Raw genomic sequence first — 19,613 nt, forward strand, 5'->3', positions numbered from 1 at the left:
TAATAGTTTGTAAGAAAGCAAAAAATGAAAAGTAGCTTAGTGTTGACACCAGTGCTAACACAACATGAGAGGTAGTTAGGAAATCAGCGTGAGGTTTAATTTTAAGATGCAATCAAACATAAATAAACTGTTCACTGTTTAGCTTTAGCAAAGTTTGTAAGATCGTTATGCACAACTCTGAAAAGACACTTTGGCACTGATGCTAGTGCTAACGCAACACAAGCGCTTGTTATGTGAAGCTAGAACAGTCATCCCTCGTTTATCATGGTTAACTGGTTCCAGACTCAACCCTGATAAGTGAATTTCCACAAAGTAGGATTCCTTTTTTTTTTAAATGGAACACTTTTGTAATTAGAGCATAAAAAACCTGTTTACAACCTTCTAAATACACCTTTTAACATTATTACAACCCTCTAGACACGAAATAACACCCCTATAGTCATGTTTGACTATACACTCGTATTACCCAATATAGTAGACAGAAAATAAACCATTTGAGACATCAATAAGACATGATACAGACTCACATGTTAGCATTGAGAGTCACATTATCACAGAGTGCTTCCTGCAGTGGCTATTGTCTCATTAATGTCACATTACTGACACATAATGACCAGCGTAAAATACTACATATCAACAGCATGTATTTGAATGCGTCTTCTGAATGCCTTATATATGTACCTTAGTTCATTTAGCCATTTTTATGCGTGAAAATGCTTAATTTAGGCAAAAATACATACAATATGTATGTTTTTGACAAATAATAGGCTATAGTCAACCACAGTGATGATTTATTAATTAATGTATTATTTTTTTTAAACGGGATAGAGTGAAGCCGCAAGATTTGAAGCGCAAAGTGGCAAGGGACGACTTTAAATCCAAATCCTTTTGAAGCTATTAGTTTGCTCCATAAGTACCACAAAAAAACACAGTGATGTGTAAGTGTTCATGAGGTAATGTGATGCACAAAAATTGTTGAGGTTTAACCTGAGCTTTCGGAGCGGCTGCCTAGTCTTCCATGAACCTTTTGTGGCAATATCATGAAAAGCTTTTGTCAGAAGTGACAAGCCTTCCTTATTGTTCCCATCGCTGCCTCTTTTTTTCCTTCCTCCTGGGCAGATTATCCCTGACAATGACACACGATATGGCTAAAATACCGTTAATTAACCTGGGGAAATTGCACAGAAAAGCAGCACAGGTGAATACCTAAACACGCCACATTTATCAGTCCCAAAAGAAGACCAGGAGCGTGTTTTCCGTCAGCACCGTGAACCCCTTTGCTCCACTCCCATGCCGATGAGAGTGGAATCCGTAACGACTGTGGGCTTCGGCATCGTTAACATTTCCCTGACACGTCGTCCGGCCTCTCTTGGAGACTGCGCCGCATTTTCTGAGCAACATTGAGGTTGTTGTAGCAACGAGCGGCCCAGAAGTGAATGAAGCAGATGTGCGAGTCATCTATCACCTGACAGCTCCCACTCCCACGACTGAGCAAGCCATCACCGTCACAGTCAGCCCAACTATTCTCATCAATTACATCGGTACCCTGCTATTAGAGAACGCGTCTTCTCCTTCGACACCTTCAACCACTTCCCAGTCGGCAAGATGGGCCCTCAATTAAGCCCTGAATAACGTTTCCCTCTCACAGAACATCTCTTGTACTTCTGTCGCCATTGTATGCATGGACACAAACATAGCAGGATACAATGATTTATCACCATGGCAAAATCTGAGTGGCCCATCATGAGCCTACTGCCAGCCGAGCTGCTATTAATAATTAACCTATGTCATCATCTGAAAGTTAAACTAATGACTAATGCTCAATTGATCACAATTTAATGAGTAATGTGGGTTTTTATGTCATTTATGCATCACTGCTGCTTACTTAAAGGAACAGTAGAGAATTGACGTGAGTAACATTAGCACTCAGCGTTAACAATAGGGATGGCCGATATTGGCAGAAAAGTTAGATTTTGGATCATGTTGGTATGGTTTTTTTCCGAGTGTGTCAGTGAGCGCTCCACGTAGCATCATACCTGCTAGCTCAGTATGCTTGTTGTCTAGAATTATTTTGAAGTTTCGCCCTTGGATTGTAAATATGCAATATGCCTGTAAAGTGTTACACTTTAACTCACGGCGCGGCTCCAGCTAAATAGTAGTAACAAAAAACGCCGCACATCCTTACCAGCCACCGCAAAACAGCTGCACATCGCGGCAACAGGAAACAGAAAACCAAAATAAGAGGACAAAACAAAAAAACTGTGAAAACTAAGGAAAGCCAAAACTAAAGTCCAACCTGTCATTCAGAACATGACGTAAAGTGAGGGGGGGTAAGGTGTCTTCCCTCACTAGTTCCAATTAGGCATGCTCGAATCAGGGTTTTATGCTGCCGATTCCGATACCGATCATCCAGGAGTGAAATCGGCCGATACAGGGATCACAGGGATTAATTATACATTTTGAATATATTTATGTTGAGTGCTAGTGGCCAGGGGTGCCATATAAAGGGGGAAAGTCAGGACAATTCCAAGGTCCCCTGACTGTCAGGGGGCCCAAAAAATAGGCAATAACTTATAAAATTAGTAATGAATTAATAAAGGGCAGGGAAAACGTGATTTTTTTTTTTTTCATGGGACCCAGAATTTCTGGCTGCACCCCTGCTAGTGGCTGTATGGTTTGAAAAAAGGAACCATAAAATGAAGTTAATTTAGACAAAAACATATGTGACTTACTTTTTCAAGAGAACATACGGTATATCGCTGGCGAAACTTACAGAGGATGAGACGCCTTCTTTAAGGGGAGTTTGGATGTGAGACTACATTGGTGGAGCTCTAGGGAGAGCGCACTCGGCGAACACGGTGTCTTCCGCCGCTGAGAAAGTCTGGTCATCACATCCGATGAATTATTTTTAATTCAATTATTTTTGGGGTTATTAGCTTAGCCCTCTGACTGTCACGCACACACGGGCGAGGGTTGGCCTCATGGCTGCGTTAGCACCGTGAGCCTTGAAAACTCACCATACTCCGTCATGCGTTTGTTCTTCAAATGCTTTATTAAATTAAAGCTTTTTAACGAGCTGCGTGGCATGTGTTGGCAGGTAAGTTCCACACGGCAGACATGATTGTTTGTTTTGGCACGCCTGCGCGCTGTGAAGGAAGGTGGGAGGACGCTGCCCGAGACGCTAGTTAGGGCAAGACACTACTACGCAGGCAGGATGCAACAGTAGTCGCCACAGGTGGTCAGCTTTTGTGATCGGCATTGAAAGGCATTTATCTTGTGATTTTTCACAGAAATGGGCCGATACTGATTGATGGCCGATCGATCGGAGCATCCCTACTTCTAATCTTTACACATCACACCTGAGGAAGTCACACATACTAGCTTTTTTCTATAACTTCTACTGCATATTGCAGTATTTGTCTTGTTTTGCACAAAGTGTTTACAGTAAGTCCTCGTTCATCATGGTTAATTGGTTCCAAACCCGACCGTGATACGTAATTCCCGCAAAGTAGGATTCCTTTTTTCTAATCAAATATATTTTAGCGAGAGAATGGAAGACCTGTTTACAACCTTCTAAATACGATTTTTAACATTATTAGAGCCCTCTAGACATGAAATAACATCCCTATAGTCACTTTTGAATTCATATTACCCAATTTAGTAGACATAATAACAGAAAATAAGCCATTTAAGACATAAATAAGACTTGTACTTATGTGTGTTGCTGTAAATGTGTTCCGGTGCTGGGTGAGCTGAGTGGGTGAGAGGACCGGAAGTGATGTCGGGGATTCAGAGTTGAGTTTGAGCTTGCCGTGGTTTAATGCCGCAACAGCAGCTTGTGTTGGGGATTTCTGTGCCTGTTGTGAGATAATTGAAGCTTGCGATGAAAGCTGGTGTTTCACCAAAACATTACAGAAACATTACTGACACCTACTGACCAGTGTAGAATACTACATATCAAAAACATGTATTTGAATGCATCTTCTGAATGCCTTGTATTTGTATTTTAGTTCATTTAGCCATTTTTAAGCTTGAAAACGCTTAATTTAGGCAAGAAAATGTAAAACTTGCTTAAAGATGCATATTTGTTACTAATAATAGGCAGCGTTTAACCACAAAACAGCATGATTTATTATTTAATATACAGTATTTTTGAAAAACCGTGGTACAGTGAAGCTGTGAAATGCGCAAAGTAGCGAGGGATTACTGTATTTGTAAAATGCATCCAGTGGCGACATAAGTTTGAGGGAAAGGCTACTGCCTATTTCCGTATCGGATGATATCAGTATCGTTAATGAAGTGCTGGTCAATATCGGATATTGGTAAGAAAGCCAATATCGAGCATCTCTAGTTAACACAATATGTCGTGCCCTGGTTGGTCCACCAACATTATCCACCACTAAAGTATGTCATCCTGAGACATTATTCCTGTTATTTCAAGCCACTGTACCCTCAACATGATATTGAACCTAGCATGTTAAAGCAGGATTGTCGTGCTTTAAATGGACGCCAGAGGAAACACAAAGAAAATCATGCATTGTTGGTGTTATTCTGTTCCTGTATTCCATCAGTAGTAGTCATGAAATGCAGTAAACAAGACACATAGAAACAGCTTCTATTACTTACACTACACAACCACGGCAGTGACAGCAGGGGGCAAACTAACATACATCAGCTTTTTTTTTTTTTTTTTTTTAACAGACAGGTGTCAGAGCTTAACGTTGAATATTATGCAACAGATATAAATAAGACATCCATACAAAAATAGGCTCTTACAAAATATACTCTATGAACCAATATTTACCAAAAGTGGAAATTGTGCCAGTGTTTTTGAAGCTTCGACCTAAACAAATGGGATTCTCGGGACTAGCAGCAAACAAAAGGGAAGACGTAAGCGGGTCACAAGTTAATATGAGGAGCCGACACCAGTTTAACACCAGGCGGACTGAATAAATCCGCTGTGTTAACAGTTTCTGATCCCTTTGATAAACTAAGCCCTCCCAACATTTAGTTATTTTTTTACCCATAATGGACAAAATCAGTAGTTCTTATCAAATAAATTAATATTAATTATCTCCATTCTCTAAAACACAGTATGTTAAATATTCCACATGGCTGAGTCATTCCCTATGTGAAAGACAGCAGTGTGAACGGCACAGCCATCCCGTGCACCGTATTCCATTTCCTATAACCACGTGTCCATGTAGCTTCAAGTCTTCCAACACATCCAACATATGTCTCAGTAGTAGCTCCTCGTGCAGCATGGATCCAGTTTGTCCGTGACCATTGAGAAAACACACACGCATTCACAACCGCATGCACTCCAGCGCCGTCCAATAAATATTCTCATTTGCACGTGTACACCTCTGTCCTTTCGCTGCACGTGTTGCACTTCACGTAGCAGCACCACAAGAACTTGCAGTTGCACTGCCATACTCTGGAGTACTGGTGCGTGTTGTAACCTCGGCCGCAGCACATCAAGTCACAGCCGCTGATGTGCTGCATCATAGTCTTGTTGCACACCCGCCCTTGCGTCCCCAGGCTGCCCGTCACAGTGTCCGCCTCGCAGTAGTTAGGCGACTTGTCTATGTACACCAAGTCTGTATCCATAGGCTTCCGGTAAGAGTATGGCTTCTTGATCTTCAGGAATTTAGGGCGCTTGTGGCGGCTGGCTTTGACCGGTTCCACGTGCAGCGCCTGGGCATATTTCTCCTTGAGAATGTAGCCGAGCTCGCGGAACTTGGGAAGTGTAGTCCAGCAGGTTTTGGTGGTGCAGGAGCCTGACACTCCATGACACTTGCATTCCAGTCGCATGTTCTTCTCTAGGACCTGGAAACACAAAAACAACTTAGCAACTACCCTAAATAGTTTTGTTGATAATAATTTTCAAGCAAATTAGTGACGTCTACAGGATGCAACGTAATAACAGCGTGACAAGTGAGAATTCAATGGAAGCCCATCGCACTGCTGCATGATAGCGTACACACAGAAGCCAAAATAACATATCAGATATCAGCCCCTGTGTGTGTAGTCACCACACACAACACACAAATGTCAAGAGTGAGCGTCAGAGGCGTAGAGTGACTGGGATTACTGCTAAAGCCCAGCATGATGACAACGAGCAGCACCAATGGCTGGAACAGGAATTTTCCTTCCAAACAGTGTGAACTCTGAGTGTTCCCATGTAAATGTTGGGAGTTTAGCGTTAACGTGGCATCCCAGAGATGCCATATGAACACAAATGTTCTGTGCCATTAAAACCCAAATCACTTCATAAAGCAGTTGGCTTCAACGGCCCTAATCCATCAGTTGCTGTGTAACCAACACTTGTGACAGCCTTTGTGTGGATGATTGGACCAAGGGGAGCTCCAGCTCATTGTCACTGCGTTTGATTAGCATAAATAAAGGAGGGGGGGGTTGCTATCAAAACAGAGAGCCCCTTTATTAGCAAAAAGGACAAAACAACTGCTCAAAGTTTCTTGGAAGACAAATTTGCTGTCCAGAAAAGCCAATTTGGATTCACGGCCCTGACGTGCACATAGAAAATGATCTCAGGGCGATTGTGAGGCCTTTCAGGCGGCGAGGCGATGGACGTGTTGGTTGTGTGAATCAGGCTTTTCTGGCACAGGGAGAGGTGGAGGGGATATGAGTTAACTTGGCCAAAGCTGAGCTCTTTATTCTTCACCAAGTCCGCTTTGGCTGTTTGGCACGTCACTCCACTCGGTCTTTAACCTCTTAGACCGAATGGAGTCTCATTGTCACCCTGCGCTGGCCTGCTGAAAAGAGCAGGAGAACGGTATGTTTGTCCTCTTTGTATCCTGTCGCACAATTGTTGTCTGTCTTGGTGCTGCAAATTCGGTTTGTTTCTTGCAGGAAATGAAAGCATATCGTTATTTTAGTCATGTCTGTGAATAACAATGAAATGGATTAGATTACATCCAATAATTGAAAGTGAACTGAAAGAGTGCATTGACTTCCAGTCATCGCTGCAGCCCCATGGTGCACAAAAAGGAACATAACCAATTTATGATATTAGAGGAACGTTTGCGACAAAAGTAACTGGATAATGTCCCACTGGTGCGGCACAACAGAGACTCTTTTCGGCCAATGCCAATGTGTTCTCTCATCAGGGTTGTAATCAATCCTTCCTGCTTAGACAGCTCTTTCACTAAAAGCCACCTTTATCCTGCTAAGCAAATCTCTGGCAAAGTTCACCTCCGCTACAGCCTGGCAGAGGCTGCCAGGTCACTGCGGGTATCAGGACCTGCATTTGACCCGCAGATACAAGCAGTGACTTTAAAGATGGGTGCAACTTACCTTGCGTCCCACCTCGTTATTATGGAGGTTCATGAGCGTCCTCGCATTCTGTTTAACCTCCCGGGCGTCAATAAATACTTTGGAGAAGCTGAGGCCGTAGCTGATGTCCGCCGAGCATCCTCCCCACTTCCAGCCTTGGTCCCTGCTGTAGAAACCCTGCTTCTCTTTGTCGCAGCTGCAGTCGCTCAGGTTACCCTGCGTGCAGGCAGCGGTGATGGCGTGGGCCACCCCTGCCGCAATGATGGCATACGTAAAGGCCGCTTCTTTACTTCCTTGAAAAGAAAAGAATGAAATGTATCAGCGTTTAAGCGGCAGTAAGGGAACGTCTATTTTCTTACATTGCTCCCGGGCTGCCTCTATAGTTGTGGAGTTTAGTTGACCGAAAATGTGTTGCAAAACAAGATGCACTTACTAAAGGGCTCGTGGCCTGTTGGTTGAAATGTTTGCTATGTGTAACTGCACTCCTTGCAGAACATACAAACCCTTGATGTGCATGTTAGCTTATGATATTTTAATTTCAATAATATTTAACCCCACCCTTAGGGCAATAGATTTGAGCTGCTTGTGGTTGAGGTTGCGTGTTGTTTACGTTTTATCTGATATTGGTGCCAAATATGTACTATTGCAACAGTGCCTATGCTTAAATGGTGCCCGAAATCGTACTTAAGAAAAAGGAAAGCGTACAAATCTTGTCCAAAAGCAATGTGATATACTGTACAAGTTCAACAGAATAGTCACTTCAGCACTTTAATAATATACGGTAATACAATATATACTACATATGTGTGTGTTTGGACACACATCTATGCTCCATGCTACTGAATGAGAAAGCGTGTCCAAACTGTTGACTGATTTCCCATAAGAAATAATGTAAATCCAATTAATCTGTTCCAGAATGCCAAAAATGTTAACAAAAAACTAGTTTTTATAGTTTTGCAACTATAGTTTTACATGCAGAAAACAATTTGAAATGCATATAAATACATAGAAATGATGAATGAAAGGGATGAATGAAGATTTAAGGTTATTTTTACCTTGATTGAAGACGTGGTTCTTGATGTGACTGTTACCAAAGACGATATGGGAGCCAGGTCAACACAGACTCCAAATTCCTGTTTTGCCATGAATTATGTCTTAAATTCAATAGTGTTTCTCACCTCAATAAACCAAAAGAGAGCCAGAGAAAGTTGCAAGTGCCAGCCTTTGATAAAGAAGGTGAGAAACACTATTGAATTCAAGAACGTGATAAAACAAGAAGGTGGTGTTGAAGAGGAAGGTGTTGATCTCGCTGCCACATCGTGTCTTTGGGAACAGTCACGTCTCCAGTGAGGGTAAAAGTAACCTTAAATATTAATTTATCCCTTTCATTTCTCATTTATATGCCTTTAGAATTGTTTTATGCATGTAAAACTAGAATTGTAAAACTATAAAAACCCTGTTTGTTGGGTTAACGCTTTGGACATCATAGACGGGCGACGCAGCTGAGTCCGGTTTCTGTTTCCATGTAATGGCAAGCTAAATGGACATTTTGTCATTAAAAATACATTAAGACTTAGACTCGTGCAGTGGACTCATGCACTCACACGTGCCATATCATATGCTAATCGGAAAAAGTACGCAAACTGAGGCCAAATTATGGCATACATTTTCAATGTTAACCGAAACACTATTAATTAACTGTGGCAGACGCAAACCAGACATTTTTGAACGCCCCAATTTTTGTATGATTCAGTTTTCAACAAAGTTTTTCTTGTAGACGGTCTCAGGTATCATACAATATTATGTGGAGAATTTTTTTTTATTTTATTTTAATTTATTCTTTGGCACATTGAATCTTTTGGTATTAATAAATGTGGATGGATTACTCACAGTATTGCTGGTTTATTCCGCCATCTTGGATTGCACACCCAACACCAAACCTCACGATACTTAGTTTCCACAACACCGTGACATCCTGTAACGCTCATTCATTTGGCAAACTCAAATGAGAATGTGACAAAAACTAGTCCCTTTGCTCACACATCATTCTGTGGACTCGAGTGGCCGAACAAGGAATTCCACACATTGGTGACTCAATCTTGTCATGTTAGTAATACACTGCATGAGTCCAACTGTGTTCTTGTGACTTAATTACAAAACGTGCCTGTGAGCATGCTCTCAACTCCCACATGGAAGTCACTGTCCCCCAGCTACGTCGCCCCTCTAAGACATCCTGACCACGTGGCTCCAATGCAGTTATACAAGTCAGATTTTTTTAAATTTTATCTTGGCTGCAAAATAACCCACCATGGGGCCAAAGTTGAACTCAAGAGATAACTTAAAGATGTCGTCCATGTTGCTCTCTCCACATTTCCTCCCTCGCCACTACCTCAACGGTGTCTTCACTGTGAGTCTTCACTTACAGTAGGTAAAAGTGACATTAAATGTAGGGAAGCACATTAATTTTTTTTCAAGCAAATATCAATACCTATAACTTTTTATTCATTCATTCATTTTCGATGCCGCTTAATCCTCATAAGGGTCGCAGGGGTATGATGGAGCCTATCCCAGTGGTGTACACGCTGGACTGGTCGTCAGCCAATCACAGACCACATACACAAACAACCTTTCACACTCACATTCCTACCTATAGACAACTTAGAGTCACCAATTAACCTAACATGTATATTTTTGGAATGTGGCAGGAAGCCGAAGTACCCGGAGAAAACCCACGCGCGCACGGGGAGAACATTCAAACTCCACATGGAGATGTCCAACAGAGATTCAAATCCAGATCTTACAGACCTCTTGACTGTGTGGCCAACATGCTAAATAAACACTAGGCCACTGTGCGGTCAACTTTTTATATCTTATCAATGTCTATATTTTATCTATATTTTTTAACTGTAGTTTGTGCACATCTGGAAGTAAGAATGACGCAAACAAAATTGGATTTGACAAACTGCACCTGTAGATTTGTCCTTAACAAATATCACGACATCACTACTATTAACCAAACTATAAACAAAAAATCTCAGAGGCTCAGAAGTACAAACTGAGGTTCCTAGGGGTTTACTAGCTGACAAAATGCGGTGTATTCAACGATGGTGGTCATCCAGTGCCATCATTTCCATGATGAAATGACAGATCGCTTAAGGCTTCGGGCCCCCCTTGCAAACTTTTTTGCACTTTTCAAACAACGTGGCAATGGTAACAAGCCCCGGGCACTGTGGCGATGCTGGCGTTTCAGGTGGCTGATAAGGTCTGATGTGTTGAAGTTCGATGTTTTTTTTTCCCTCATCGCAGAATGTTTGCAGAGCATTTTGGAGCATTTTAGTGAAATGTCTTTCTCTAAAACAGTTAGATGTCCGACACAATCGATGCCATGTTTACAAGTGAGCTCAGGGGGGCATTAAGACAGGCCATTTGTAGCATGTCACACGGAAGGAGCTCTTGATTTGCTCACGTTAACCCACTTACAGCACAGTACGGGTAATCTCGTCTCATTGGAGCTTTTTTTTTTTGATCAGTTATTGGATTTATCGGTATGATGTCATAATTTCTCTAAATTATCATTCACCCCCAATTAAACGGTCGTTTATCCCTTAAATTTGCCATTTATATGCATTTCAAATTATTTTCTAAATGTAAAATTTTAATTGTTCAATATTAAAAGTGTTTTGTGTGAACAATTGGATTTACTTTTGTTTCCTATGGAAAAACCGTCCCAGTTTTCCCAAGAGTTGGTTTTAGACAGACCCTTTGGAACGGATTCATCACGAAAACCTAGTCACTGTATTACTGATAAATGCTTGAACAATAAATGACAACTGTCTTCTCTAACCACCCTGTTTCAGTCCCTAGCTTCTGAAAGGCCTCTTTGGTGGCATCATACAGTACACACCTTATAACATGTCATGTTATGACTGTGGTGTACAATATCTATTACTCCTTCAATATTTACCATAGACCAGAAACCACCAGCCTGTCATCACACCTAACAGCTTAATCATTATCATTTTCATCATATGCTGAGGTCAAACGTAGCTTCATTTAAAGCAGGGGTCCATACGTGGGGCCAAACTGGGCCGTGGAGAACTTTCAGAAGCAATGATAAAAACAAACATCTGTCCTGCTTAGACAGGACAATACAAAACAGTACAAATTCAGTGTTCAGCTTTATGAGTGGTTAGGACTGTCACTACAATCAATAAATCGATTAATCGAACGATTAAAAAAAAAAACTAAGTCAATAATTTACCGGCCTCGATAAATTGACATATGCATATGCATGCGTGTTTGTTTCCCTCTCTCTCCCCTCTTCTTACCACACAGGCTGGATGACAAGCGGGGTCTCTCTGCACCGTGGTGAAGTTAGTCGGACGTTGGATATTTGTCTACATCGCTGTTAATTTCACGTTGGCAGTTGGATAATCGGCACCGTAGCAACAGCGGTAGTTCCCCCTCACTGTGCCCGGACTGCTATCTCATGGTGTGGTGAGCTCACACTGGAAGTGTCGCTCTAATCGCTGGTTGTTTATACTAGGGACCATCAATAAATTACGATTGCATTGAAGAGAGTTTGTTACAAAAAAAAAAAAAAATCCAGTATTCTATATCAAACCATCAACTGATATATAAGCATGTCAAATGATTAGTCCTACCCTAAAAGTATTTTTCACGCCCATTTCTTCCAATTTTATATTTTATTGGATTTTATATGAAATTTTAACATAAAAAAATCAAAGATTTTGTTTAATAGCTTGCAGGTCATGTGACCTAGGTACTCAAAGTCATACAGTAGTATCATGTACACCTCTTTGTTGGTTTTATATGAATTTATATTCATTTTTAAGACCAAAAAGTAATGGATTTTGTTCTAGGGCTTCAACCACATGTGACCATGGTACTTGAAGCCACTTTATATAAGTAGTACTACTCTAATAGTAATAGTTTCTGGGCGTGTTGGTGCTCTGTTGGAATGAACGAAGGGAGTGAACCCTCCTCTCAGCCATTCAGCCTCTTTATCCCAGTAGGTGGAGGCAGGGCTGCTAGTGAGTTGATACAGAGTTCAAGTCCACCAGGTTAGCGTTAGCACAAGTTAACATCGTGAGCAAACAAACGCAAATACAGTAGGTATGAAGGCACAAAAGCGATGGTTTCTAATAGGGATGTCCCGATCCGATCTTCAGGATCGGGATCGTCTGCCGATCCGCTGTATTTTGAAGATCAGATAATATCGGGACGATCCGGTCGCCGTATCACATCGGTAACTTTGAGCCACGCTCCACCATGTAACATGTGCAGTAATGGGCCTCAAAGCTGGTTGCCACTCGACTCCCGCCATCCGCAAGAACAAAACACAACACCACCATGCAGACATGTCCGCGGTATACCGTGGTGAAGTTAGTTTCATCTTGGATGTTGGACATTCGGCCCCGTAGCTAAAGCGGTAGTTCCCCCTCACTGCGCCAGGACTGCTGTGTTATTGTGCAGGAAGCTTGCAAGCAGTGGTGCAGTTACGTGGTGGTCGTGGCCACCCTTGGTCACTCTCCAGCCACCCCACTGGCCATCTAGACATTTCAGGTATCAACTTATTGCTACTCTTATGTGAGTAATGGCCTCACTTTGGCCACCCCAATGAAAAATTTCTGGCTCGCACGGGAAGTGCTGCTCTAACCGCTGTTTTTTTACACTCGGGACCGTCAATAAATTCATATTGCGCTGAACAGAATTTGTTAAAAATTCCATATATTCTAAATCACACCACAAATTGATCTATAACTGTGTCACAAAAAAGTTAATTCAGCAATACTTTGGATGCATTATTATTAATGCTTTGGAGAGCTATTTCCATAACATATTCAATTCTACAAATTGATGTTTGTAACAAAAGCATATTATAAAAAAAAAGGATCAGTACCGGATAGAGGTGGGAATCTCTGGCCGCCTCACGATTCGATGAGATTACGATTCAGAGGCCTGTGATGCGATGATAAAACGATTATCGATGCATCTCGATGCATCTTTTTTTGTGATCAATAGTTTGTTAATTTTTTCATGGATTATTTTTTTCTATATATAATTTATTTTTACTCGCTGTGTACTACTAAAACAAAGCATATGTGTAATAATCCACAATTAAAATAAACATGAAACTGATGAATTTACTTCCATTATCTTTTAATAATTGGAAGGTTACCTCTACCAACATATTTCCCATTGCACAGAACCAGCAGGAAAAGTAAAGTGCACCAGTAGCAGCATGTAGAAAATTAACAACTTCAGCATATTCTGAGTGACCAACAGAAAAAATCTGCCATTATTCACAAATAAATAATAGACTTCTGAATTCAAAGTAAAATCCTAAGCATAGAATCTCTGACAAAATAATATTTTTGTTGTATAGCAAAGTCAAAAACAGCTTTCATACAAAATATAGATTTCCGTACCAGCGGCTCTCATACAAGAATAATGCTTGCAGACGTAAGTATATTATTAATAACCAAAAAAACTAGGCTGCCCTTATTCACAATTGCAGTGTCAGTGAAATAACGTAGCGATTGGACGTTGTATCTGGGTTCCAAAGTGCGCAACAAAGCACGAAAGCCCTGCTTCTCAACCACTGAATATCGCCACAAATCCTTTGCAATAAAAGTTGAGATTGACTTTGTGATTCGCTTCACCTTTTCCGAGTTGGGTGGAAAACTTGTTATCACCTGCTCGATTATTATCTGGTTAGCAGCAACTTCAGCTGGCTGTTTTTCCTCCTGGCTCGGGTGGAAACGTGCTATGTGGTTTCCCATATTTGTCGTGTTCCCAACATATTTTAAGCTTGTATGACAAAGCTTGCATATTGTCTTGCTCTTGTCCAGCTCATTTTTACCTTCAGCTGCGTGAAAGCTAAAGTGCTTCCAGACACTTGCACCACCATAAACTTCTGCACTTCCGATCTCCGATTTTTGTTCGGTTTTTTTTTGTTCAGTCAGCATCGATTATTGACATTTATGAATCGATTAACATTCGTCAATGTCCGTATCACGATGCATCTAAGAATCAATTATTTCCTCCACCCCGAGTAATGAATAGGATCGGCAAGACTATAAAAAAGAAGGCAAAATATCTGGATTGGGATAGCCCTGATTTCTAAGCCAAATGCCCCAGCCCCAGTGTGGGAATATTTCGGTTTTAAACAGAATGAACAGGGTGAGCGCATGAACACGGACGAACCAATATGTGGCATTTGGTGCAAAGTAGTGACGATTGAAGAAGGGGAATACAAGCAATTTGCATGTGCACCTCAAACACAACCATCCTGTCCAGTTTACCCAACTTGGAAAAAAAACTACCGCTGGAGGTGCAGCAGAGCCTTTGTCCCGACAGTCAGTGCTTACTGAGGCGTTTGGTGAGCAAAGTAAATATAAACAAAACAGCACAAAACGGTGCACACTCACAGACTGTGTAGTTTGCTGCATGTTCAGCCTTCCTGTTAAGGAATAATACCCAATGTTCATTATTTATGCAAGCACAATTTTCTTTACAGTGATGTGATACTCCATTTTCTTTATTGCTTTTATTGTTGCGTGTGCTTCTTATTGGAGTGTTCTTAATAGAGAAAGAGAGGAAGGATCTATTTTTTATTGTTGTTGATTTTTACTTCAGTGCAATTTTTGCAACAAGAGACTGGGAGTCCATTTTATTTATTTTGGTAAAAAAAAAAAGGTACATTTGAAGTTCAAAGACCAGAGACTAGGTGGAAACAAAGATGCCAGAAAAGTCGAACAGCAACGAGATTGAAAGTTGAGCTGAGATTGAAAGGTTTAGCTGTCGTCAACTGACTCCACATTTTACAGACTATTTTTCATTCCCAAGGTAATAATGGACAAAGTGCGTCCCTTGTCAACTCAATACGAGATGCATACTTTTATCTGGTCTCACATGCTCGTGTAGATGAAGCATTTACTTGCAATGTCTCAAATTTTAGTCGCAAAATGTGGCCAATATGAAACTAAATTCACAACAAAATGTCATAATTATCACAGCAAAACCAGCAGCAATACAAAACACAGGGAATGTGCAAAGAAAAAATCGTTTTTTTCCATAGTATTTTAAGTGTATACGTTCCAGATAATTCGAGCAGAAATCAATAATTGGCACACAATTGTGGCGATGTTAGACTACTGTTTGTTAGTTCATCCTACATGCAAGGGTTGTGTATAAATCGAGCAACAAGAAGTTACTTACACAATATTATAACTTCCATTACGCTAAAAACATGTGTCATGCATTTATAGTTGGCTTCATAGCCAACAGGTTCTGAATATAAAAATAGCTAAATAAGTTCAAGCAACAACAAAAACATGTTCAGAAGTTATAGAAGTTACTTCAAGGACTGTACACAACTCTGAAGAGATGTTCAGAGCAGGTGATCTGGGGTTGTCATGGCAATAAAACACAAGCTTACTATTCTGTATATTATACGATCAAATGGCAACATATTATTACTTTTAAAGAAATTATTCAACATTATCAATTAACAGTATGCGTGCTGACATCATTGTTTCAGAGACTAAATTACTAAACGGCTCCAGTGTTTTGAAACCTGACCCGGAAACTGTCCTGTCCGTGAACCAAAATGGCTGCTGGTAGTTTAGTCAACAAAGCAGCATGAATAAGAGGGCTGTCAAAAGGGGAAAGAGCTATTGATCCACTTGGAAGTGACACATACTGTGCAAACGTATAAGTCATGAGCATCTCCATCCTGGCGTTATCTGCATTTGAGTCCAGTGAACAAATCATTTACACATGCGGAAATATTGACAATTAACTAAAGGTTAATCTGACAAGACTCTTCGAAAGAGTGTGACAAGCAGCTCTTGGGCGAAATATGAAACGCTGCAAAGAGAAGAGGCCTTATTTGGAAACTGTGTAAAACGAATGAAAACATCATAACATCGCAGTCGCATATCTTTTTCCCCTTTCATTATCAAGCAAACAAGAAACAGCTGATTATATCCGTCATATCTGTGTGTAAATAAACTCCTCTTGTCGCTGTTTGTTTACAGCATCACTTTCTTTATGCTTCCTTGTGCCACCCAGCTCACCAATACCACACTGTGTGCTGCCTTTCTAACTTTGAAAGAAAAAAAAATCTCATCTAAAGTCATAAATTATGTGGACGTTTTCACAGACTAAATGGGCTCCAGGCCAACAAAACAAGGTGTGTCGGTGCACTCAGTCACATCTGAGTGCAGTGTGGTTCATTTTTTTTAACCCTACATTTTTTTGTGTACAGGTTCTCCAGAAATGAGCCCTTCATAAGAGTGTAATGACTGATGGGTGAACTGATATTTATGCTCTCAGCCTCTCCTCAATAAGCTCAGTCGAACCTTTAGGGCCAATCATAGCAAAGCGATGCACCTTGCACTACCCACAAACCTGCCATTCTTTGTTGCTTAAAAGAGCAAAGCCCTTGCTTGGGTTGGGGCACCAACAATGGCTTCCATTTGCAACCACTTGGCTTCTGGGCTAATCTGATCTGTGAAACCAATCTATTTGCTATGGCTGTCCAAGCCGTGGATCGGGTGCAGGCTTTCATGCGCACACCAAAACTCCTGATGGGCCAAAACAACTCAGCTTGTCAAATGCCACTGTTTTAGTTTCTGACAGCATGACCAGGATCAGCCTTTCTTTGCATTTGCGGTGGCAAAATGGCGTCAAACAGCTGGCGCAAGCTACTGGGTTTTGTGTAAAAAGAGGTTTAGGAGGTTTTGTTTGCACTGAATAGGGTGGGGGGTGTGGGGGTTACCCTGAAATGGAAAAAATGCAAAAGCACCTTATTTATTCTCAAACTTCTCTCTAACTCTTAGCATATTATCTACCCGGTTTAATTTAATTTGTTGTCTAATATTAAACACATCATACTAATAAAGCAGTCAACAAATGATCCAATTGGTGTAGGACGCGTCCATGTCCGACTAGCCCAACATGGTACTTTCCTCACTGTAACTTATACCCGTGGTAAGATCTCGGGCCTTACAGTGGAAGCTGAAGCACCCATCAGCAGACAGGATAATGAAGACCAGTGAAAATGTGTCTCATGAGACTCAGCCTGGGATGAAAAGAAAGGCTGCGACTATTCACATGCGCTTTGTTACAGTGTTGGCTCCAGATACCTCTTATACATGCTTGGTAAAAAGGTCTCACACTGCTTTAAATGTATTTAAGGTCCAACCAAAGCAAGCATTCTAGAATTAAAAATAGTACTTTTCATTCTATTTCAAAATGAGAACACAAAGAAAAGATCCAGCAAACAGCAGGTACATTCTTAAGGGCCTCCTTGTTATTTTTAAGTGGTAATTTCAAAGATCAAGTGCACCAACTACTACATATGTAATGGAATGTAACGATGTGATTGTAAAAACGGATTTGTTTTCTTACTGCAGTGTGCAATTAGATATGGGATGCAAGTTTACGCACAGGGCGCACAATTACGCACCCAGTTAATTGACTGTATTTTCCGATTATTAACAAACATGAACAGATAGCAACATACCCACTTTCAACTCTTTTCCGAAGACGGTCCTCTCGCCCAGGGCCGAGCAGTTCCAGCGCCCGTTTTTGAACTGGAACTGACACTCGTTGATGCCCATTTGCGCGCCCTCTCCGATGACGATGATGGCATCGGGGCGACTCTGGCAGATAGTCCGCTGTCTGGGAGCCAAACCGGGGATTTTGTTACAGATAATACTCGCTCCAAGGGCCACCACCGAGGAGAAGCCCCTGTGGAGAAAAAGAGATGGATTGGACTGATGAATTAATAATTATCTTGATGAAGTTTGGGTCAAGTGCAATTTGATTGTCAAAACAACAAAGCATACAATTTTGGAAGATGCTGCGAGTTACTTGGAATTCTGACACCAAGATGGGACAAAGTAGTGTCCGTGTGGCGTGAATCCAAACAAGCACAACTCACCCAATTTTCAGGTAAACAATCCCCAGACAAAGTAAAACTCTTAAAATCCAACGTCGTGTTCTCCGACTCATCGCGACCTCACTGTCATGCAACCACTGCTGCAGCTGAGGAGGAACTCAAGGCGCTTATTCTCCGTTCGATCACACCTCAGGTAACTCCAAAGGGAACTCCACAAGCAGGAAAAACATTCAAAACACTTGTCCTCCCCACTTTTTTAAAATTGCCAGGTCGAGCCAAATTCCCTTTAGGTGGCCCCCTGGTTGCCGGACCCTCTTGTCATTGCGAGGATGACGTCACCACGCAGGTAATTCTCTAGAGGTGCGATGGTCCACTTCTCACAGTTCTTGTGCTACCCGCACGTCTCTGCTTTATATCGCGCTCATCTCTGTGGGCGTGGCCACGGGAGACTTGGGGCCCCACGGAAGAATCTTGTCTCTCCCTCTCTTGAGAAACTCTACATTCAGGTGTTGGATTCATGTTCCGGGGCTTGATAATGACACATTTCAAATTTCCAAACTTCACATTCCAAAACGGAAAATCTATAAGAGTCAGTGGTATTTTTATATATAAAAAACACGTTTAGAGAAGGTCAAATTAAGTTCACCTGTAAAGGCTACAGTGCACAAATGATAGTGTCTCTCCCATGCCCAATAAAACAAACAAAAAACTCATTATGCTGTTTCTATGACAACTTGGAACAGAGGGACACCTCACGAAGATGTGGCAGCAACACGGTCAGACAAATCAGACAGCACACGTTGGGAGATCACAGCAAAAACAGCACAATAAGCATTATGAAACATGATTATTACATTCATTTTGCAGCTGAAATGCTACTCTGAAAAATAGCTTTCTCTTTGTCACCACTGACACAAATTATGTTTGGATTTGAGGTCCCGGAGAAGCTTTGTGCTCCACATCTACTGTAAAACATTTTTTTTTTTTAAGTATATTCTGCACGGCTGTGAAATTCTTACTTGCATCTTGAATGAAACCATTAAAGGTTCCTCACTCTTCCTCTCTAATGCAGATAATTTACTCTTCATCTTGGTCCCTAAAAACAATAATGCACAATGCAGATGGACAACTATGCACAGTATAGTATATACAGTATATGCTATATATATATATATATATATATATATATATATACACACAGTAAATACTAGGCCAAAAGAAATGACCATCTGGGTGGTGATGCATCTTCAGGGCTTGTTAAAATACGTTTTTAAATAGTTGATTTTCGTATAATAAGATATCAAGTCTTTACTTCAACCACACTGCAATGATTCATTTTTAGTTACAAACACCCCTCAATTGTTTCCATTCAAAAGCGGGAAAA

The 19,613-nt window shown here is 41.1% G+C and overlaps 1 protein-coding gene across 2 annotated transcripts in view; it reads right to left on the bottom strand.

Annotated features, from left to right (window-relative positions):
• LOC129182914 (protein Wnt-7a) overlaps window positions 1-19,613 on the bottom strand; it is a 21,534-nt gene continuing 1,921 nt past the window's right edge. Inside the window, exons 1-4 of one of the 2 annotated variants that reach the window (XM_054779614.1) lie at window positions 18,272-18,599; window positions 17,852-18,078; window positions 7,318-7,589; window positions 1-5,829 (exon numbers count right to left, since the gene is read on the bottom strand). In XM_054779614.1, the coding sequence (XP_054635589.1) occupies window positions 5,347-5,829; window positions 7,318-7,589; window positions 17,852-18,078; window positions 18,272-18,342 (1,053 nt within the window). In that variant the 5' untranslated portion in view covers window positions 18,343-18,599 and the 3' untranslated portion in view covers window positions 1-5,346. Of the gene's footprint in view, window positions 5,830-7,317; window positions 7,590-17,851; window positions 18,079-18,271; window positions 18,600-19,613 lie in introns of those variants that run through there. The other variant, XM_054779698.1, reaches the window with a different exon arrangement.

Source organism: Dunckerocampus dactyliophorus, chromosome 1 (genome assembly GCF_027744805.1).
Source record: "Dunckerocampus dactyliophorus isolate RoL2022-P2 chromosome 1, RoL_Ddac_1.1, whole genome shotgun sequence".
In the NCBI taxonomy this organism is placed as follows: Eukaryota; Metazoa; Chordata; class Actinopteri; order Syngnathiformes; family Syngnathidae; genus Dunckerocampus; species Dunckerocampus dactyliophorus.